Here is a 22,163-nt window from a genome sequence, read left to right on the forward strand (position 1 = left end):
ACATTTTGCAGGAATGGCCAATGCAGGATGGCAAACTCCAGAAGTGACAGACCAAGGGATGCTCACAGGACAAGAGGATTAAAGTGCTGCCACTGTCAGTTCACTCAGCTCCTTCCAGCAAGAGGAGCCAATTACAAAATTACAGGTTCCACCAGAGCTCTGCTTCCCTGCCTGTGATGGGGGAGGCGGTTAGAGCCTGCTTTGGTAATGAATTAGATACAATTATTAGAGACCCATTAAGGCAAAGTAATTATTGGTTTTATTATTGCTTTTATTGCTGGAAAACCTAATGAGATCCTACACAAATACAGGATGGAGAACTATCCCTTCTCTGAGGGGCAAGAGGGAAAGGCCCACTCCTGCAAAATGCCTCAGCACATTTAAAACTGTATTTGTGGGATATGTTCCACTTGAGATCATCCCTAATCAGGAAAATTTTGATGCTGAAGGGTTTACAGCACAAGGTTTGGGTGTGTCAAACCAGACCTTGGCACTGGCCCAGTGACCACCAAAGTGAGATGGGCAGATGAGTACCAGGTCAGGGAGCCAAGAAAGGTCATTTAACCACTTCTAAATGCCTTTGCTCTTTATGGAAGTGCAGTATCTTGATTCACTTCAGTTACTCTTTGTAAATTGATCAGACAAGATCCACAGATTACTTGCAATCTTATGGGCTTGGATGGAGAGGGTGCAATCAGGAGGAGCTCAGGAATATTGCAAGGGAGCTTTAAAACCAATCAACAACTCTCAATGTAACATTGAAGCTGTGACCATGTCAGGGGTGGTGTTTTGTCTTGCCTTTTTTTCTCCCCCCCGTGTATAAAGTTTGAAGCTTCTCAGGTCATCTGGGAAGGTCTCATGGAAACAGACTCTTATTTGTAAGGGGGAGAGGGAAACCAACCAACTGAACAAGCTGTAATTATTTAAAGATGTAAAAAAATATCTATTATGAAGTAGTATGGCTACCAATCCATGTAACTTCTACACCTTTAGAACTAATGGAAATAAAACAATGATAATAAAACGAGAAGGTTTTTGCTTGATTCTGTCTACCCTCATAGGCTTCTTGGAGAGGGCAGGGGGTAAATGATGAAATACTGAAAACATGAAATGTACCTGGAGAAGAAATGGTGAGGTGGGTCCTGTCCCAGAGAGCTCAAAATGAAAAAATTACAGGGAATTTAAAGTCAGAAAAGATAAGATCAGGTTTCTCAGAGCCCTGTTCAGTCAAGTTTTGAACATACTCCAAGATGGAAATCTCACCACCTCTCTGGGTTCCTGTTCAGTGTCTGACCACCCTCATGGTGGAAATGTTTTCCCAAATCATAGAATGATAAAGTGTTGGAAGGAACCTTAAAGTTCATCTAGTCCCTCCCCCTGCCATGGGCAAGGACACCTTCCGCTAGACCATTCTGTTCAAGGCCTTTTTGAACCTGGCCTTTGACACTTCCAGGGATGGGGCAGCCACAGCCACCTTCGGCAACCTGTTCTAGCGTCTCACCACCCTCAAAGTTAATAATTTCTTCCTAATATCTAATCTAAATTTCCTCTCCTTCAACTTGCACCCATTACTCGTTGTCCTATATAAAATTCCTATTTAATAAATATTAGGTTATTAATGAGAACAAAAATCTTTGATAAATTAATTGCCTAGACCTGGGAATTCCCAAGCAATGAGTCATTGCAGGAAAATCAATGTTGTCCCCAAGCCCCAGAGCCACACAGAGCCCCCTCCTATATGTAGGATTTGGGATGGCCAACACAGGATGAAGAACTCGGGGGTGACAGACCCAGCTGGGAGCAACTCAAAACCAGGCTGGACAGGGCTTGGAGCAACCTGGTCTAGTAGAAGGTGTCCTTACCCATGGCAGAGAGGTGGAACTGGATGATGTCTAAGGTCCCTTCCAATGCAAACCAGTCTGTGACTATGATTTTAATATAAATGAGGAAAAGACACAGTACACAAGAAAAAGCCCCCAAACACAGCAGAGAGGGGAAAAGCCCTTGGGAGCACTTAAAAACCATCATGACTCAGCTTTTTGGTCTTCTCGCTGAGTTTTACTCGGTAGGTCTTGCTCAGCCTGAATGCTTCCAGCTGAACTCAGAGACAACAGCCTCGAGCCGCAATCAGGCTGTCAGCCAGGGCTGTGCTCAGCCACCTCCCACTCTGCAGGGGCACAGCCCTACTCTGAGACCCAATGACCCTGCCAGGTACTGCCCAGCTTCCTCCCCAGTCCGACCGGTTTACAGACCGGTACAGCTGCTGGCGTGAGTGAAATCAGCACCTGGACCCGCCCATCCCTGCCCCAGCAGCCAACTGGGGAGCTCCCCTGCTTTTTGGGGAGCGGAGGGAGGATCTTCCTCCCTTATAAAAAGAGGCGGGTGAAAGGGACTTGACTGTGCCTAATCCTGTTGAGGGTGTGTGGAGGTGCTCTGGGAGGTGGCTGGGGACAGAGGAAGGGGTGTGAGGAGTAGAGGGGAGGTAATGAAGTAATGGGGGAGGCTGCCCAGGCTGCTCCATAAATGCACAGGGTAGGCCCAGGGAGAGCAGTGGATGGAGAGCTAGATGCAGGAATGTGGGGCTTGGGGGAAAAGCAGTGGGTGCCTTCACCGCCCTGGGGCGATGTGGGTGAGAATGGGGTGGGAAATGAGTGCCTGTTTTCTGAGGATGGCTGCAAACTGATGCTTGGCTGAATGTGAGAAGATGGAGAGCTCTGCACCCCCCTGAGTGCCTGTGGAGGGTCAGAGCTGTGCCTTGAAGTCCCTGCAGGAGCCTTGCCCAGAGGTGTAAGGTCACAGGGAGCCTTCCTGTAATCCCTGGGGGCAGGAAGGTGCTGTGAGGGTGCAGGCAGAGCTGGGGTGAGCTGCATGTGCCTTGTCCTTGCTCTGTTCTGCTGTGGGTGCTGGGCTTTTGTCTGGGCACAAGGACTGGGAATGAGCCCATACAGGGGGAGGATTTGTCCTGGAGGCCTGGCTCCCTGCCCCAGACCTGCAGAGGTACTAGCTCAGGTACCATGCTCATGGTGAGATGGGTGTTGTGCTCTGCAGAGGGCTGGGGATGGTTTTCCTCCTCTTCCTCCTTGGAGGGGGGAGTGCTATGGATGAGACTGAAGTAGGTCTACAGTAAAAATGTGAAATAAGGAGGTACATGGCATAAGGATGATAGATGCTGGTGGTTCTGATGTGGTGGGGAACAGGGCAGTCTTCCCTCTTGAGGAGGAGTGTGCCTTTGCTGTCAGACAGGCTACAGCTGGGGCAGTGTGAGCATTAATACCTTACAGAGCTCCCAGCACTTCCAGTCTCTCACAAGGAGCTGTGGAGAGATGACTTAGCAGCAGTCAGAAAGCTATGCAGGTGATGAACTTCCCTGGGATGTGAGCTCTGGGCTCACAGGGCTGTTCTGGCACTCAATCAGTGAAGCCAGTGCCTGGATAGTCAGGGGAGACTCCTTGGATGACCTGTGGCCAGCTGTTTCCAGGGATCCAAACTGCTGCTGGTGCTTTTGGAAGCAGAAATATCTTTTTAGCTGTCTCTTGATCAACATAATATGCAGATTTTTTGGATAAAACTGGAGCAGCCCTGTGAATAATCATCACATGCCCTTGAAGGCAGAGGACTAAAGCTCAGTCTTTTACCCATGCTAAATCTAGTTTTGATGACCACTTAATATCTGGGTCTAAGACATTAAATGAATGTTCCCTAACATGTTTTTCTCTTGAGCCCTTCCAAAAGGGATTTGGTTTGTGCTGCAGCAGGAATGGCTGCATGAGGTGGGAATGGCTCTTCTGGTGGTGAACCCTAGGATTGCTGTTGATTTTTTTCATCAAGCTGTCTCAGAGCTGTGCCAGGTGCCTCAGAGCCCTGTACTGAGTGCTGTGGAGCTTGAAGCTGAGCCTCTGATCACTGCTGGTCTCTGGGATTAGTCTGCAGGAAGAACTGGTGCTGTGGGATGAAAGCCAAGCTGAGCTTTCCTTGTACACCCACAGCCAGCAGAAGTCCTCAGAAGAACTGCAAGTGACAGGGGCTTCATGCCAGAAATAACTCCTTATGTATTGGTGTGACTTCCTGGAAGGAGCTGCAAGATGTGCTGCCTCATCTCCCCCTCACCCAGAGCCTCCTGCTCCCAGATGGTGCTAGCAGAGTGCAGGAATGCTCCCCAACTGGTTCCATGCCATTGCAGTCAGTGGGGCAAGCAGTGGGTAAAGCCAGGGGTGGAGATGTTCTAATTGCAGGGCTGATCTTTCCATGGGAAAAGCACTTCCCATGGTGTGTTGGGAAAAAGATGGGTCACTGGCCTGTGCTGGTTCTGGGTCACTAATCATAAAATTACAGAATGGAATGGGTTGAAGGGAACTTAAAGATCATCTACTTCCAACCCCTGTGATGTGGGCAGGGAAACCTCCCACTGCCCCAGGTAAAAGGGGATTTTGGGAGATTCCCCAGACCAAATTCCTGCTTGTAGCATGAAAACTGATATTGGAGTACGTTGTTCAGGGCTGTGTTTGATTAAATTATGTATATCTGGTAGGATGGAAACTCCTCCACCTCCCTGGTCCTATTTATCTTCATGTACTTTGCCTCAGGAACTTAAAGAGGAAAATTAGGAGAATGTTTTGTGTATTTCTGAGTTGCAGCTTCCCTTCAAGTCTAGGGCAGAGTGTGACAAGGACCTGCTAATCCCTCTGCAGCTGCTGGAGATGCCAGAGGGCCCATCAGTGAGGAAGTTCCAGCTGCTGACCTCCCCTTTTGTGGGACAAGTGGTGGCCAAGGTGGGGGGAAGCAGCCGGAAGCTCAGTGTGAATGACCTGAATGCCCTGAGGCTCCAGGACTCCCAGGTGAGTTGAATTTACAGATCCATGACAAGTCTGAGGGCAGAAATCACCACTGTCCCACACCTGGGTGACAGAAGGTGCAGAACCTGTGAATGCTTCCCTGAGGGTTTCACCTGGCAAAGGTGAGATATCTGCGCTGTGGGTACTTGTCAGAAGTCACACTGGGTCAGTCCTGCTGGGGCTTCACTGGCCTGACACCTCCAGATGATGATTTGGACCTGACTGGCAAAACCCTGGTGGCAGCCTCACCTCTGATTAAAGGTGTGGAGCAAAATTAAAAGCACAAAATGTGCCCAGCACAAAGTGGAAGAGGAATCAGAAGTGAGGATGACAAATTTCAAACCCCTGAGTGTCTGTCCTAGTGGGCCTGATGGGAATCCCTGTGAGGGATTCAGAATTGAGTGGTATCTAAACACCTTGTGCTTCAGGCAGACAAAGAAAGGAATCTGCAAGGATGACCCCAGCTCTGATGGGAATGGCTTGGATGCTGATGAATCCCGTGTTCAGGGTGGGCTGATGTGCCCTCTGATAGAGGTTGTAGAAAATAAGTCACTTGCATGGAAACAGCCAGAGGTTTTATCCCTGGAAGTGTTCAAAATCAGGTTGGATGAGGGCTGAGCAACCTGGTCTAGTAGAGATTGTCCCTGCCCATGGCTGGGGACTTGGAATGAGATGATCTTTAAGGTCCATTCAAACCCAGGTCTTTCTAGAATGCTATGATCCTTTATGGATCATCAGCACATCCCATCTCTTTTCTCAGGTTCATGGGAAGAACTTGTACCTGGCATTTGGGGCAGCTGAAGGTCCTGTTGGACCAACTGCAGAGGAGACAGTGCTGCAAGGAGAGGCTGCTTGTCGGGCACACTGTCCTGCCCAGGGACAGCAAGGACAGGATGGTGCTCCACATCCCTATTCCCAGGATGAGGAGCTGCAGGAAGCCCAGCACTCGAGATCTGAAGCCCCAGAGGCAGCAGAGGGTCGCGGCAATTGGCTGCGCATCCATTTTGGCATGTTCGGCAGCGTCCGGGCAAACGAGTTCTCGAGGGCAAGCAGAGCCAATAAAAGGGGGGACTGGAAGGATCCTGTGCCCAGGTATGTCCTCTTTTCTCCCAAACCAAATCTGTGTGGGAATGCTCTTAGCCTTGATTTTCTCTGATAATTTTTAAGGCATGAGAGAATGGGGGGTGTGCTCAACCAGAGAATCCACAGTGGAATTGCTGGATGCAGTTGTCTGGGCATTATAGTACCAGCTCTGCTAAGATTTTTATCTTGAAGAGAGAAGTTTTAGGATGCCAGGCTGAATCATGCCCTAAAAATGCCAGTTTCTCCCACTTACCTGTTTTTTAAAAAGCCTTGGATAAATAACACGTCTCATACACCCGGAATCACAGGCTGGAGTGATGCTGTAAAAGGCAGCAGTGAATTGAAAACATGGCTATGGTTTGTGTCCTATATCCCACTGGAATTGTACAGAGCAAGGGGGAGCAGCTTCCCAGAGAAGCTGTGGCTGCCCCATCCCTGGAAGTGTCCAAGACCAGGCTGGACAGGGCTTGGAGTGGGGGAAGGTGTTCCTGCCCACAGCAGATGGTGGCCCAAAATATCTTTGTGTTCTCTCTCCATTCTATGATTTTATGATTTTTTGAAGGATGACTTTATTTCTATTACAAGTATTTTTAGACACAGTTTTTTTGTGCTACTTTTAACATCCATTACTCTGATTTGTGGACTGTCCTGCTGAAGGCTTTGCCAACCAGGGTCACAGGGCAGCAGAAGGAAAAACTTTCCACCAGCTGTTTGGGTTCACCACCAAGCTTTATGGCTGTAGGTGCTAAAGATGCCACCTTGCCTTGAGACAGTGGCCAGCTGCAGAGTATAATAAGTAGTTCAGAGATGTTTCTGATGAGAGACTCCAACTTCCCTGCTTCTCCCAGGCTGGTTCTGCACTTTGAGAGTGGAGGCTTCCTTGTTTTCTACAACTGCCGGATGCTCTGGTGCTCCTCTCCGAGGGCTGATCCTGCTTCTGACATCCTGTCTGTGGAATTCCACCGAGGCCGGGCGCTGCGTGCCCTCTGTGCACCCGATCCCATCTGCTACACCCTCCTAGACCAAAGATATTTTTCAGGGCTGGGTGAGTTCCAGGGAATAGGGGCAGAAGGAGAAATGGAGGAAGGGGGGTGGAATGTCTACAGATGCAGAAGTGTGTGTCTGGGCAGTTTTCTCTTTTAAGAGCTTCTGGTTGATCCAGCTGAGGGCATGGGGTCATCTTCAAGGTCTGTAACAACAGCAGAGGGAAGAGAACCTCTTCCAGTCTGATCCCAGCTCTAAGTCTACTCTTTGGATTCCAACTCTGGTACAGGGAATGGTGTTGCTGGCTGTGATCCTTGAGGCAGAAATCACAGGCTGGAGCCAGCAGCCTGCATTACCTTGATTAGAAATATCCTTGCTGTCTCCTTGTTTCTGACCCCTTCCAGGGAACATCATCAAGAATGAGATCTTGTACCTGGCCAGGATCCACCCGTTAACACCAGGCTCCCTCTTGGCTCTCTCAGATCTGGAGCGTCTGCTGGATTACGCTGTCCAGTTCAGCTCTGAGTGGCTGCACAACAAACTGCGTGGCCAAGGGCTGCACCCCCAGGTGTACCAGAAGGAGCAGTGTCCCCTGGGGCATCCCCTGATGAAGGGCACTTTTGGACCCTCGGGTGGCTTCAAGAGACTTACATGGTGGTGCCCTCAGTGCCAGCCTGCCATGCTGCCAGGGGATGGGGACCCTTCCCCAGTCACTGAGTGACCTGCCCTGCAGGGTGCTGGGTGGTCTCTGATCCATGCTCTTTGTTGTCCTAGAAGGTCCCTGTGGTTTCTTTTAGGCTGTTGAGTTTGGTCTTTAGGGAGTTGGCAGAGTTAAGTGCTCAGTGGAGGTCTCAGGTCCCCTGAGTGGCTGCAGAAAGAAAAAGTGGCTGTCCAGCTGTCCATGGGGCTTTTTTTTTTTTGTCACAGTGGCACCACAGTGTAAAGAGTTTGACCAGTTCTGAGGTGCATTGGTCACTCCGTTCAGGTGGCAGTGGATGGGAAATGTAAAAGGTTGAGCAGGGGATTGCTATGGTCTGAAGTGATCCTGTCCCTTGACCCCGGAGGAGTCAGCAAAACAGAGGATATACCTCTGCCTAAGCAGCTTGATTGATTAGGAATTAAATAATCCTGCCTCTGTTTGGCGCTGAATACATGTGTTCTGGGTTCCCTGTGTCAGATCTGACAGGAGCAGCTCCCTCCTTCCATGTCAACATATACAAAATATATGCCAGCAGTGCTTGGTGGGGCTCATCTCTGCACCCACAGGTTTCAGCTTTGTGCCAAACTGCCAATTCCAGATCTCACTGTAAAAACTAAAAAAAAAAATTACAGTGTGTGACAGTGTTGCATAAAACTCAGGATCTCCAAGGAAACCTGAAAGCAGAAAGGTTTGGAAATAGAGCTGTGCCTCTACACTAGGTGGGAACTGCTGCTGTCCTCTCTCCCTGGATTTGAGTTTATTTTAATAATAAGTTGTTGACTTGAGAAGAAAAATAAAAGCTGGAATTAGAATCAGTGATGTTCATCTCAAGAATGTCCTTTCTGGCAGTTTCTTAGTTAAAAACTGGGGTGTACATGGAAATTCCAGCTGCCTGGAATTGGTTAACAGGTACCTCTTTGGTACTGCCTGTTGAAGACGGTACCAGTGACTTTCTTTGGCTATGTAACTGGTCTCATTAAGGGGAACTGGATTTAAAGATGGATTGCAAATCAGCTGGGAGTGCTGGAGGTAAACACCTCTGTTGTAGGCAGCTGCTTCCTATGCAAGACTTGCACAGCCTCTCCCCTGTGAACTGCAACACCTTTGAGTGGTTGCAGGTTATGGGATTGCTGAATAAACCAATTAATGGGGTTATGGGGCCAAAGAAGGTGGTTAATGTCCCTTCTGCAGGGTGTCAGCCAAGTGCCTGTCCAAAACAAAGAATCACAGAATATCCTGAGTTGGAGGGACCCACAATGATGATCAAAGCCCAAATTCTGGAAGAAAACCACTCACAAAAAAGAACCCCAAAAGCTGAATCTTGTGCTTTGAAGGATGAGGATGGAGCTAGAGTTTGTGTTGGGTTCTCAGCGCAGGAAGGGTGTGGACTCTGGAAGCAAGTCCAGAGGAGGCTGTGGAACTGCTCTAAGGGCTGGAGCCCCTCTGCTGTGGAGACAGGCTCAGAGACGGGGCTTGGAGCAACCTGGGCTAGTGGAAGGTGTCCCTGCATTGGCAGGGGGATTGGAACTCCAAGGTCTTCACGCTCCCTTCCCACGCCAACCCTCCCGTGCCTCCATGGCGGCTCCGCTCCCCTCACGCTCACACGCGGGGGTTCGGGGCCGCCGACTCCTTCCCGCTCCGCCTGTGCCGACGCGCGCCTCCGCCAATCAGCGCCCGCCGCCGGCCGTCACACCAGCCGCGCCGCCTCCCTATTGGCTGGCGCTGCCCTGGTGCGAGCGCCCCTTCGCCAATCGGCGCCGCGCCCGCCCCACCGAGCGATGGGCCGAGCGCTGTGATTGGCTGCGGGGCGGGGCCGGAGCGGCCTCGCCCGTGCCCGGTTAAGCGGCGGTGGGGGGGGCGGCGGGAGCGCGCGGCGGCGGCGGGGTCTGAGCGCGGCCCCCATGGAGCTGCTGCGGAAATGGCTGGGCCACCCCGAGGACATCTACAACCTGCTCCGCTTCAAGATGGGCGGCTACCGCGCCGTCATGCCGCGGATGGACACGGTGAGCGGCGAGGGATGCGCGGGCGGCGGGATGCGCTTCGCTGTCGCCGGTGCGCGGTGGTCCCGGTGTGCAGCGGGGCACGGGAGGAAGAGGAGGAGGTGGGGGTACTGTCATGTCCGGGCGCGGATACGGTGTTGCCATGGGTGACCATCCTATATCTAGCATGTATAGGACTTTGCCTGGCTTTGTGCGCCTTGTGTGCGCCTCGGTGCTTCCCGGTTGCACCGGCTCCGGACATCCTATTGCATTGTACCGTGTGTGCATCCTACCGATTCCGGGCATCCTGTGCATCGGTGCATCCCACGGCCTCCAAGCATCCCTGCATTGCTCGGTGCCGGTACCCTGCGAGCTTCCCACCGGCTCCGAGCATTCGGTACCAGTGCCGGACACCGCAGAGCCCCGGTGCTACCGGAGCATCGCGCAGCTCCGGGCATCCCTTGCATTGCTCGGTGCCGGTGTCCTGCGAGCATCCCACTGACTCCGAGCATCTCAGGCATCCCATGCACTGCTCTGTTCCCCTACCCGCATCCATCCCACCCGCTCCGAGCATCCCTTGCACTGCTCGCTGCCGGTTCCCTGCGCGCATCCCCGGCGCTGTCCGTACATGGCAGCGTCTCCGGCCACGGCTCGGAGCCGGGACGGGGCGGGTTAAGGGGCGGGTTTCGGGCCGGGGGCGGAGCGGCCGCAGCCCCCCGCGACCGCCGCCGCCGCGCCCCCATGGCGGCCGGCTCCCGGGCCGTGTCCGTGCTGCGGCGGACACTGACGCTGTCCCCGCCGCGGAAGCCCCCGCGGGCAGCGGGCCGGCGGCGGGGACAGCAGCAGCGCTGCGGAGCCCCCGCGGCGCCCCCGGCCCCTCCGCCCGCCGCCCCCCGCCTCCAACCCGCGGCCCCCCTGTGCCCGCAGGACTCGCTGGGATGTGGCCTCCGCACCTGCTACCGGTACCTCAACCAGACCAGCCGCAGCTTCGCCGCCGTCATCCAGGCTCTGGATGGAGAGCTGCGGTGAGCGGGGGGGCCCCGAGGGGCCGGGGAGGGGGTGCGGTGACCCCCGGTACTGGGGGGGTCTTTGGGAGGTGGTGGGTGGGGTGCCGCCCCAACGCTGGGGATCCTCGGGAGGGGGTGGGCACAGCTTTTCCCGTGACACCGGGAATCCCTGGAGATGGTGGGGGTAATTCTTCTCCCTGGGAGGTGGTGGGTACAATGCTGCCCCGACAATGGGGATCCCGGGGAACTTAGTGGGTGCAGTGGTCCCGCCAGTTTCAGGTCTCCCCAGGAGCTGGTGGGTGTGATGCCCCCCAATACCAGAGCTGGGCCCATGCAGTACCCCCAAACTCCATTTTTCTCTAGTGGAGCTGCTGGGACACGCTTCCTCTCCCATCAGGAGCTGACTGGACTCGCTCAGCTCAGCCCCACCCCGTGCAGCAGGACGTGGGGCTTTTCACGTCCCAGCTGGCTGTACCACATCCCCCATCCCCACCACATTCCCCCCCAAACTTGGTCTCTGGGCTGAGCCTCCTGGCCAGCGGACTGTTAAACACAGGGCCTGGCAGTGTGCCGTGTGTGACACCCTGGGAATGTGTCCTGGCACTGCCAAGGCTGGCGCTGGACAAAGGCTGGAGGGAGGAGGTGAGGAAAAACCTGGGGCTGACCAAGGGTCTGGGCCTTGCCTGGGAGGTGCTTTTGGAAGCAGCTGCCTCAAAAGCTGTGCAGTTGTCGCAGGGGGTTGTTGCACGCTCATTTTTTACTGTGCTGGGTTTTGCTGCCCTGTGCAGAAAAGCTTCCGATGGGAATAGTAACAGAGGATGTAAAGCTCAGCTGGCCAGGGGGCCTCATGGCATGTAATTATTCTCCATATAATTCCTTATATTCATTTGACAATTTCTGATTTCAGTTTTTAAATCCCCAGTTAATCCCAAGATGGGTTGATGATCAAATTTAGGGGTTCTGGAAGCTTTTCCAGACACATCTGATGGCTCTGATCTGAGCAGTTGCAGGCACCACCCCGAACACTGGGTGGTCTGTGGGGTTTCTGAGCCCTGGTTTGGCATTTTGGATGGTGCCCCATAGCTGTGTCCAGTGTTTATGAAATGGTGTTTGCAGCCTGGTTGACAGGAAGGTGGTTTGGCTGAAATTGCATGGAAAAGTACAAGTAGGGCCAAGAATTAAGCTTTTTATTTTCCATGCTTTTTCTGTGCAGGAATTAAGAAAAAAAAATTAAGAAAACACTATGAAGCCTGTTAGCAATGTGTGTGCCCTGTGCTTGCCTCAAACTTCCTGCAGTTTTCTTTGTGTTTTTTTGTAAATTAATCCTTGCCCTGCAGCCCTGCAGGATCACCCTTCAGGGCACAGAAACTTCTTCCTGGCATCCTAAAAATGCTCTTGCCTGGTCTTTGCAACCCACAGTTGGGCAGGGATGGTGGTTGGATTACAGCTGGCTCAGTAGTGGATCAGGAGAGACTCATTTTCAAAGCCCAGCAGTTCCACTGGAGGGACAAACAAGGGAAATACAAAATAGGGAGGATAAAGAACTAGGCAGAACCACAGCCTTACAGAAGGAATTAATTTTGTGGATCAGAAAAGTGCTTGCATTGATGTTGACCCCATCAGGGAGTTCAGCTGAGCCCCTGTGGTTACAGACAGGCATCCCAGAAGGGCTGCTGGAAAATGGGGAGCTTCTGGAGGAGTGCTTGGGGCAGTGCTTCCCTGGCCAGACAGGGTATTGGTAGTTGAGCTGAAATGTCTGGTCCCTCCTTTCTTGTTTTTTTTGGCCCCATAAACCACCTGTTTTGCTGGCCAGAGCCCTGTCCAGCTCATTGCTCCATGGTTGGGGCGTTTTCTGGGAAGGTGGGAGGCTCAAAGCTGCAGTTTCATCCACGGCTGAGCCAACAGCATAATAACTGCTGGTGGAGGAAAAGAGTTATGATCCAAGCTCATAGCTCCTCTCCTGGTGATGGAGAGGAGAAGAGGGATGCTCCTGCCTCTCTGCTGCCAGTTCCATGGTCCTGCCTGTCTCTGGAACTCTTCAGGATCTATTCCTGAGGGTTCAGTACAGGCTCTATGTCCTGGCAAGGAGAAAGGAGACCTCCTCACCTGGACAGGAGGGAGCTGCACCCAGGACAGGGCTGGAGCTTGAGCTCTGGAAGATCCAGACTTGTTCTTTGCAAGTGTCTGCTTCTGTTTGTGCCACGGGTCTAAATTCAGTATGTGATGGAAGTTAGGGAGGCAGGTAAGGTCTGGATGCAGAATTGAGGTTAAAGAAGTGTTTTAACTCTTCTGGGTTCTGGAATTACTGCTGGCTCTTCCCTGGGCATGATGCCCATGTGAGAGGTGCCTCTGGGATGGCATTTCCAGGTTCTGCTCTGCCTTTCTTGGTGACTCCTGGAAGCGGGTTGGAGCCTTGAGCGCTTGCATCCTGTTGGATGAACATTTACAGCCTGGCTGGAATGGAAAAACTCAGTCAGCCATGCAAAGGAACAGGAGCACGAGAGAGCTGCTCACGTGGTTTGACAGAGGTGTTAAATACCCTTTTAATCAAGGAAAAAAAGCCAAATTTAACAGTATTGGCTCTAAGGGCAAGTCATTTTTCCCTGGGTGATTAATCACTGCTTGCACGTTGTCATTCCAGGAGTACAGCACTGTCACCTGGTAATTAGCATTTAAGCAGACCAAGCTGCTTTCCATTTGTTAAACATTTAATAAATGCCTCATCTCCTTGGCATATATCCCTATGCTCACAGAGATCTGGGGATTATTTTATATAAATCCTGGAGTGGCAAACAGCATTTCTTGCCGTCAAGACTTGGTTTTGGTTTTTATGGGGGTTTTTTTGTTTGTTTGTTTTTTTGCTTCAGCTGCAGAAATGTGGAGGCAGGGATGGGGAAGGAAGCAGGGATAGGGAAGGCAGGGGTGGTGGGAGCAGGAGGGGGGGAGGTGGCTCTCCAGCAGCTTCCTGCTGGGATGCTGGGACACATGGGCTGCCTCCAGTGTCTTGCTCCTGGAGATATAAAATACAGGGTGATATTGGCTCTTTCTGCCCGTCCTAATGTTCCTGTTGCACAGTGTGACCCCTTTATTCCCCTCCATCAGAGTAAAAGGAGTGCAGAGAAGGGGGAATGATGGGGAAAACACACCTGTTTTCCCCCCCTTCCCTATTTGACATTTGCATTTCCCAATAAGCTGACCTCAGGCTCTGTCCTCTGGGTCCAGGTGAACGCTGGCCTTGCTTGCAGGGCTGGATCTTCCCTGCTCAGGGAGCTCACAGGCCTGACTCTTCCCTGATACACATCTTAGAAACCCCAAAACCATGCTGTAGTTCTCTTCATGAGGGAAAATCCTGGATTTCCTAACCTGGCTGGTGTCTTCCAGAGGCACCTGGCAGTGCCGCTGTGTGACACGCTGAGCTCAAAGTGCCTCTGCTGAAAGCTCTGTGGTTAATCCCAGCTGCTTGTCCTGCCTCCTAGGCACTCCCAAGTAAGGGATTACTGTTTTTTCTCCCCTCACAGCCATGCAGTGTGTATATTCTACCTGGTTCTCCGTGCCCTGGACACTGTAGAGGATGACATGAGCATCCCTTTGGATGTCAAGGTCCCGATGCTGCACGAGTTCCACTCCTTTCTCTACCAGCCAGACTGGAAGTACACAGAGAGCAAGGAGAAGGACAGGCAGGTGCTGGAAGACTTCCCAACGGTAAGGCGGCCTCCTCCTTGCTCCTGGTGGCACCTCTGGATGCCTGGTTGTCTCCGTGTGGTGCCTGCAGAGCTTGTTCAGTGCTGCAGATCTTCCCAAGGGCTTCACCTGCCTGTGGGGCTGGGTGCCAAGCTGGGGTGAGAAACCCAAACATTGTGCAACGCTGTGAGGCAGAGGGGATCTGGCTGTGGAAAAGTGCCAGCCCTGGAAAGTGGCTTTTTGCCTGCTCTGCTGGAAGAGCACGTGACCATTGTCTTGTGGGGAGAGATTTGGGGTTACCCAGCACAGTGAATTGCCTGTGTATTGTATTTGCGGGGTGTTCTGATGAGGGAAGGAATGATGAATTTGACTCTATAGAGAGGTTTAGAAGGTTTTTTAGAAGGTTAATTTATTATTTTATTTTATATTAAAGAATACTATACTAAACTATACTAAAGAATACAGAAAGGATATTTATAGAATGCTAAAAAGATAATAATGAAAACTCGTGACTCTTTGCAGAGTCTCAACACAGCTTAGCACTGATTGGCCGTTGAGTCAAAACAGCTCACACCAGAACCCAATAAAACAATTATTTGTAAATAAACAATCTTTAAACACATTTCATACAAGCAAAACAAAAGAAAAGTAAATAAGATAATTATTGTTTGGTTTTTTTTTCTCTGAGGCTTCTCAGCTTCCCAAGAGAAAAATCTTAGATGAACAGATTTTTCAAAAAATATAAATGCAACACTTGTGTGCACAATGGGAGGTGTCCCTGCCCTCAGGTAGGGCAGAGGGTGGAATGAGATGTGCTTTAAGGTCCCTTCCCACCCTGACCATTCCATAATTCTGTGATAAAAGGCGAAAAGCACCCTCACTGTTATTAGTAACAATATTGCGTTGATTGTTTTTATTATTGAGTTGATTTTTAGGGTTTTTTTTCTTAGCTCTGTTTAAGGAAAGATGTAATAGTTCTGGTGAGGAGCATCTCATTTTCAGAGGATGTTCTGTTTTGTTCAAGTTTTTACCATTTTTAATGTATTCTACCCTTTTCAGGCTTTCCCTAGCAGTGGGAATGGGGGAACTGAGTGTGTTGGGATGCTCAGGTTTGGCTGTGACCTGTCAGAGTGTGCAGTGCTATAGGGGATGTCTGTGTTGGGATTCTGGATATGTAGAGATTCAGTAGGTATGTCAGTGGCTTGGCTTTAGAGGAGCTTTTGAGAGGGTGTTTGTGGCACTTTGCTGTTCTCTCTTGGTGTATATGTTATTTATTTGAGGCAGTCCATGCTCAGGTAGGATTTTAATAATTATATAATTGTAGAACCATGGAATTACTGGGTTGTGTGGGACCATAAAAGCTCATCCCATTCCATCTCCTGCCAAGGCAAGGACACCTTCCACTAGACCAGGTTGCTCCAAGCTTTGTCTACCCTGACCCTGAATTTTTGAGGGGCATTGACAGTTTCTCTGGGCATCCTTTGCCAGTGCCTCACCACCCTTATAGTGAAAAACGTCTAATAATATTTCCTAGAGGTGCATTTGCAGGCTGTGCTCCTCTGTGTAGGGGACTGAAGCCACAGAGACAGAAGCAGAGTGGGTACATTTATTTTACAGACAAACCCTTATTGCACACAAACCCTGGGCTGGCTGCAGTCGCCCACTGATGGAGAATAAAGCTCAGCACAGTAAAACATGATGCTCCACAGTTTTGGGAAAAGGAGGATGCACTTTTTAATTTTTTTTTTCAGTGTGAGAGTGATGGATACACTGCAGGTGTCCCCGCCCATAGCAGGGGGTTTTGGAACTAGAAGATCTTCAAGGTCACTTCCAACCCAACCCACTCTGTGATTCCATGATCTGGATTATGCTGGACATGCAGTAGAAGGATTTCACACTTCCCTCACTGCTGGATGCCTTTCCAGTTGTGCCAAATGTGTGAAGCTGGAGCTGGAGAGGACTGGGGAGAGCAGAGCACCAGAAACCTCCCATGGGTCTTTTCCTGTGGCTGGTGTGATGGAATGCTCTCAAATTACAGAGGAAAACAGCTCTGTGTACCAAGTGCAGTCAGTTTTGTCCTGCAGCTCCCAGATGATACCAGTCCAAGGCCACAGAGCCTTCCCAAAGATTCTGCTGTGTCTGATCTCCTGCCAGAGACCATCCTGTTTAGACTGGGAACAGGCTAAGCCTGAGCTCCAAGGACCTTGAAACAGCTCAGGTTGAGGGAGTTGTCCCAGATCTCCAGCCAGGGCAAGATTAGAGCCTGGTAAACAGTATTTTTCTGATTTGTTAATAAATGTTGAGCTGTGCTGGTTTTTTTTTGGTTTTTTTTTTTCCTTCCTGAACACTCTCTTTCTGTTTTTACCACGCTACAGATTTCCATGGAGTTTAGAAACCTGTCCAAGGTCTACCAGGATGTGATTTCGGATATTTGTCACAAGATGGGTGTTGGGATGGCAGAGTTCTTGGAGAAAAAGGTGGATTCTCAGCTTGAGTGGGACAAGGTGAGTCAGCCCAGACAGAGGAATGGACTGAGCATGAGTAGGGTCATGGAGTTAAGGTTGGAAAAGCCCTCTGAGATCATCAAGCCCAACTATTCCACCAGCACTGCCAAGGCCACCACAGAACCATGTCCCCAAGTGCCACATCCACAGGTTTTTTGAACACTTCCAGGTCCATCCCTGTTGGGAAAAAGTGTTTGTTTTCATGGGAAAGCTGAGACATCTCAGGGAGAGCTTGCATCAAATGAACTGTCAGTTGCTTTTTGTAAAACTCACTGTGGTTCAAACAGGCAGCTCTTTGTAACTGCTCCTTTTATCTTGTTTTTTTTTTCCCCTTTCCCAACTTGGCACCTCCTTGGCAGTATTGTCACTACGTTGCTGGGCTGGTGGGGATTGGCCTTTCCCGTCTCTTCTCTGCATCAGAGCTGGAAGATTCCATCGTGGGGCAGGACACAGACCTGGCAAACTCCATGGGCCTCTTCCTACAGAAAACCAACATCATCCGTGACTATCTGGAGGACCAGCTGGAGGGAAGGGAGTTCTGGCCCAGAGAGGTGAGGAAAAAACCTTATCAAATTGCTGCCGTTGGCTGTACTTCTTCTTGGTAATGACAGTTCTGATGACAGCTGGCTGACATCTGTCTGCAGCTCTCTGGGTATACAGATGTGGGGACAAGGTGATGCCAAGAACTACTTAGGCAGCTCCTTTTCCTCTCTGCTAGGTTTTCTCTAGGAATGAAGGACAATGAGACTTGTTGAGATCACAGGAGGGTACCTGGTCTGCTCCCAAAAAGCGGGATCAGCTCTGCCTGTGCCTGACATGATGTCCAAGAATTTTTCTCCCCCTTTCCCATGTGGCTCAGCTGTCTCACAGGGCGCTTCTTGATGTGTGACTCACCTTTTCCTTGCCCTCCCTAGGAAAGATGTGGAGATGAGTTTCACCCTCCTCCTTTACCATCTGTCTCTCTGTGTACACCAAGGCCACTGTCACATCCCCCCAGCCTGCCCTTCCTGCTTTTCTTCACCCCAGCGATGCTCCAAGGCTGTTGTATGTGGGTTTTTGGTGGTTCTTGGTGCTCTCCCAGGCCTGGTGTCTCTCTGATGACTTTAATGCACCCTCCAACTCATGAACACTTGTCTTGGTGCTTAGGTTTGGAGCAGATATGCCAAGAAGCTCTCGGACCTTGCCAAGCCAGAGAACATCGACGTGGCCGTGCAGTGCCTCAATGAGCTCATCACCAACGCCCTCCACCACGTCCCCGACGTCCTCACCTACCTGTCCCGCCTCAAAAACCAAAGTGTCTTCAACTTCTGCGCTATCCCCCAGGTGAGTTGAGCTTCCAAGTGGTTCCTCATCCTCTGCAGCCCAGCTGGTGAGGGGTTGGAGGTGGGGGAGCTTCTGTGTCGTTGTTTTTTTTTGCTTATTTCTTGGCTCCTGCCATTTCTGCTGTTGTTGAGGTTGTGGCTCCTCTCCATGGATGTCACTGTGGACAGGGTGATCCTTTGTCAAGTTCCCTGCAGTGCAAGTTCCTGTCTCTCCTCAGGTGATGGCCATTGCCACGCTGGCTGCCTGCTACAACAACCAGCAGGTGTTCAGGGGGGTGGTGAAGATCCGCAAGGGCCAGGCCGTCACCCTCATGATGGATGCCACGAACATCCAAGCTGTCAAAGCCATCATGTACCAGTATGTGGAAGAGGTAGTCTCAGCAGTTTGCTCTGAGTGATTTCTGGCTGTTCTGTCCCTGTTCTTGGGGTGGAATTTGGAGTACATGGGGATCTGTTCGTTCTATCCTTGGCTCAGTGGTGGGGGGGAATGGTGACCCTGATGTGACTTTGGCCTGGACCAAACTGTGCTCGATGTGTTCCCTTGAATGTACCCTGGGTCTGGGTCTGTGTTGAGAAGTAGGGACTGGGGCCAGTGGCATCCTGGCCTGGACCAGCAGTGGTGTCCAGCAGGATCAGGGCAGTGCCTATCCCCTTGACCCAGTTCTGGGGTCAGTTCTGGGCCACTCACAACACAAAGGACATTGAAGGGCTGGAGCATGTCCAGAGAAGGGAATGGAGCTGGGGAAGGGGCTGGAGCACCAGGAGGGGCTGAGGGAGCTGGGGAGGGGCTCAACCCACAGAAAAGGAGTCTCAGGGGGGACCCTATGACTTCCTTCTGACTTCAGGGTCCTGTGGAGATTAAAAGTTCACATAGAGAGTCAACTAGTGAGGGGTTTTATGGGGAAAAGTCCACCTCCCTCCCCAAAACCCAATTCCAGTGAGGGCAATTAAATAAAAAGGCTTCATTTCTGCAGCAGGGAGACCCCAAACCATGGGTTATTAGAGCCGCCCTTGTGAACTGGCCGATCCCATGGCAAGGGACAGTGACACTGCAGGGCTTTAACCCAGGAGCAGGTCTCTGCTTGTGCCCATCTTGCTCAGACTCCTGCAGAGGAGTATCTCAGAGGCCATGAGGAGAAAACCCCAAGTGCCACAGAATCGGGTGATGGTGTGGCTGTTTCCAGGCAGGAATGTTCCCACTGGTTTCAGGTGGGCTATACAGCGAGTGAGGATTGCAGGGTGAGAACCCCCGATCCCAGTAACGCCACTGGTCCCAGTGACACCCCTGGGGCTTGAGGGATCATGTCCCAAGCCATGTGGTCCATGTCCCATCACGGGGTGCCCTCAGGAGGCAGCTTGGCTTAGTGCACTTCCCAAGGGAAGTGGGAAAGGGATGGGCGCCTGGCTCCATCCAGCTGTCCTTTGCTTCATGGCACTCCACCACCAAGGTCACTCTTGGCCCTTAAAACTTCAACCTCCTCCTGTTTTCCTCCCTAAACTTCCTGTGGGAGCCATAAAACCTCCTCCCTCCTCCTTCAGATCTACCAGAAGATCCCGAGCACGGACCCCTCGTCCAACAAGACGCAGCAGGTGATCGCCTCCATCCGCGCCATGAGCCTGCCCGGCAGCCCCATGGCCTCCCGCCACCACTACTCCCCCATCTACCTGTCCTGTGCCATGCTCCTGGCTGCCCTGAGCTGGCAGTACCTCAGCACCCTCTCCAAGGCCACCGAGGAGTACGTGCAGGCAGGAGACAACTGAAGGGCAGAGGCCGGGTGGGGGGACAATGGTGGCAGGTGGGTGGCAGCAGGCTCCTCGTCCCCTGCTGTGGGGGTGGCCCAGCACTGGGACGGTGACAAGGATGGGACACTGGGGAGCTGCAGCCCCTGGGGTGACAGTGTGGCACTGCTGGACTCCATCCTCACTGCCCTTGCTGTCTGCTTGGATGGCTGCAAATGCTGACTGGAGTCTTAGTGTTTGGGGTTGAGTATTTTTTTTTCCCCTTCTTTCCTGTTTACCTGAATATTTTTGGTAATTTTGTTTGTTTGTTTGTTTTTGGTTTTTTGTTTTTTTTTTTCTATTAGGATGGTTTGAAATAGAAACTCCAGTTGTTTTTTTTTTCTTCCTTGAGATTTGAGGCATCTCTCCAGCTCAGAGCTGAGCAAAACCCTGAAGGTTTTGCCTCCCTTTCTTAGGCAGCCTCTTCTCCCTCATCTCTGCTGCCTGCTCCATGCTGGAAAGATGCTGCTTCAGCTGGGAGAGGAACGTGCTTCCTTATCCAAGGAAAAAACTCTGGCCACTTTCTGGCCCTCAGTGATTGACATCCTGCAGCCTGGAAGCAGGCAGAGGTCATAGTCACATTTCTGTTGTGCTGAAGGATGCTGAAATGAGTCCTTTTAATGTTAAACATATGTGAGGTGAGGTACTCTGTCCACCTGACTGTGCCCCCAGCTGAAAGGCAGCTCCCTGCCCTGGGACAGATGGCCCCTGCAGTGACACAGCTCTTGTTTCAGCTGTGAGGAGGTGGTTAAAATGAAGAGGGAGCTGCCAGCACAGCCCTGAGCTCGTAACCCAGGCCTGACCCCACAGCAGGCTCTGGGCTCTGCACTGACCCAGCCCCAGGGCAGGGGTGGTTGTGGCAGAGCAAGGCAGGGGAGTGAGAGTTTGCACCCTGCTGTCCCTCATGGGATGCTATTTTAGGAGGGCATTGCTCACCCTGGAAGGCAGGAATGATCCCTGCCAGGAGCTGGGAAGGCTGGAGCCACCGAGGGGGTGAGCAGGGCAGGTTTCCCTGACACACTTGGCTCTGGCTTTGGGTCAGACTGATGTGTGAGCTGCAAGAGGCTCCCACTGCTGTCTTCAAACACGTCAGGCTGGACTTCCAAGAGGAAACAACGCTCTGAAGGCAAGTCCTGTTCTCCTGGGGTGGACTGTTGTTTGCAAGGTCCCTATCCACCCCTTTCAAATGCTGCTTTGCTGTCGTGAAGGGAAGGAGGGCCCATATCCTGGTCTAGGACAGAGCCACCTGTGGTGCAGGGTGGTGGCCTTTGCAAGGCCAAGTCGCTGTGGCCAGGCTGTTACTCACAAGGAGCAGAAGGAGAGCCCCTACTCCACAGTTCCTGGTGTAGATTTAAGCTGTTGTTCTAAAGAAACTCGTGGTAGCTCTCTTTGTGCAGCTTCCAGTCTTGTTGAAATTAAAAGTTTTCTTTGGGAAAAAACATGCTGGAGCATCTTTTTTTTTTTTTTTTTTTTGTTTTTTCAGCTGTCATTTCTTTTACACCAGTAATTTCCCCACAAGTTACAAGCTCTCAGCTCATGAAATTCCAGTGCTCTCTTGGTGCCAAGTCTGAGTATCAAAGTACAGCCCCATGTGCCAGACCTGGGAGAAGAATTTTAACCAGAGGGACAGCTGAGGGTCCATAAATTCACCTTGAAAGGAGTAGAGGCACAGCCCTGGGGTGCAGGCACATGCTGCAGGGCCCTGGTGCATCCTCGAGGATGCTGGGGACAGGTCCTGGCTGCTCTCTGCTCCAGGCAGAAGCACCTTTCCCACCCCAGGGAGTGGCTGTCACCAGCAGGGCCACAGGACAGGGCTGGCAGTGACCACACCTGCACAAGGGAGGGGATTCTGCCCCTCTGCCCCCCTCAGGTGAGACCCCACCTGCAGAGCTGCCTCCAGCCCTGGGACCCCCAACAGCAGAAGGACGTGGAGCTGCTGGAGAGAGAGCAGAGGAGGCCACAGAGATGCTCCAAGGGCTGGAGCCCCTCTGCTCTGCAGCCAGGCTGGGAGAGCTGGGGGTGTTCACCTGGGGAAGAGAAGGATCCAGGGAGAGCTCTTCCAGGGCATAAAGGGGCTCCAGGAGAGCTGGAGAGGGATTTAGGATAAGGTATGGAGGGATAGGACACAGGGAATGGCTTCCCAGTGCCAGAGGGCAGGGATAGATGGGATAGTGGGAGGAAATCCTTCTCTGTGAGGGTGGGCAGGCCCTGGCACAGGTTGGCCACAGAAGCTATGGCTGCTCCTGGATCCGTGGAAGTGTCCAAGGCCAGGTTGGAGTACCCTGGGATAGT

At 51.8% G+C, this 22,163-nt stretch overlaps 2 protein-coding genes across 2 annotated transcripts; both read left to right on the top strand.

Moving 5' to 3' along the window:
• The first annotated feature begins 3,776 nt into the window (after positions 1-3,776).
• Positions 3,777-7,844, top strand: NEIL2 (nei like DNA glycosylase 2). The gene is given in 6 exon segments (XM_038133172.1): positions 3,777-3,815; positions 3,817-4,010; positions 4,652-4,835; positions 5,593-5,924; positions 6,764-6,960; positions 7,304-7,844. Coding segments are annotated over 6 exon segments (1,263 nt in total). The 3' UTR covers positions 7,621-7,844.
• A 1,590-nt stretch (positions 7,845-9,434) lies between these two features.
• FDFT1 (farnesyl-diphosphate farnesyltransferase 1) lies at positions 9,435-21,310 on the top strand. Its single transcript, XM_038133359.1, has 8 exons — positions 9,435-9,602; positions 10,506-10,603; positions 14,104-14,287; positions 16,642-16,770; positions 17,130-17,321; positions 17,917-18,093; positions 18,311-18,463; positions 19,632-21,310. The coding sequence occupies exons 1-8, from the start codon at positions 9,501-9,503 to the stop codon at positions 19,851-19,853; spliced, it is 1,257 nt and encodes a 418-aa protein (XP_037989287.1). The 5' UTR covers positions 9,435-9,500; the 3' UTR covers positions 19,854-21,310.
• The last annotated feature ends 853 nt before the right edge of the window (positions 21,311-22,163 follow it).

This window comes from Motacilla alba, chromosome 3, assembly GCF_015832195.1.
Source record: "Motacilla alba alba isolate MOTALB_02 chromosome 3, Motacilla_alba_V1.0_pri, whole genome shotgun sequence".
Taxonomy (NCBI): domain Eukaryota; kingdom Metazoa; phylum Chordata; class Aves; order Passeriformes; family Motacillidae; genus Motacilla; species Motacilla alba.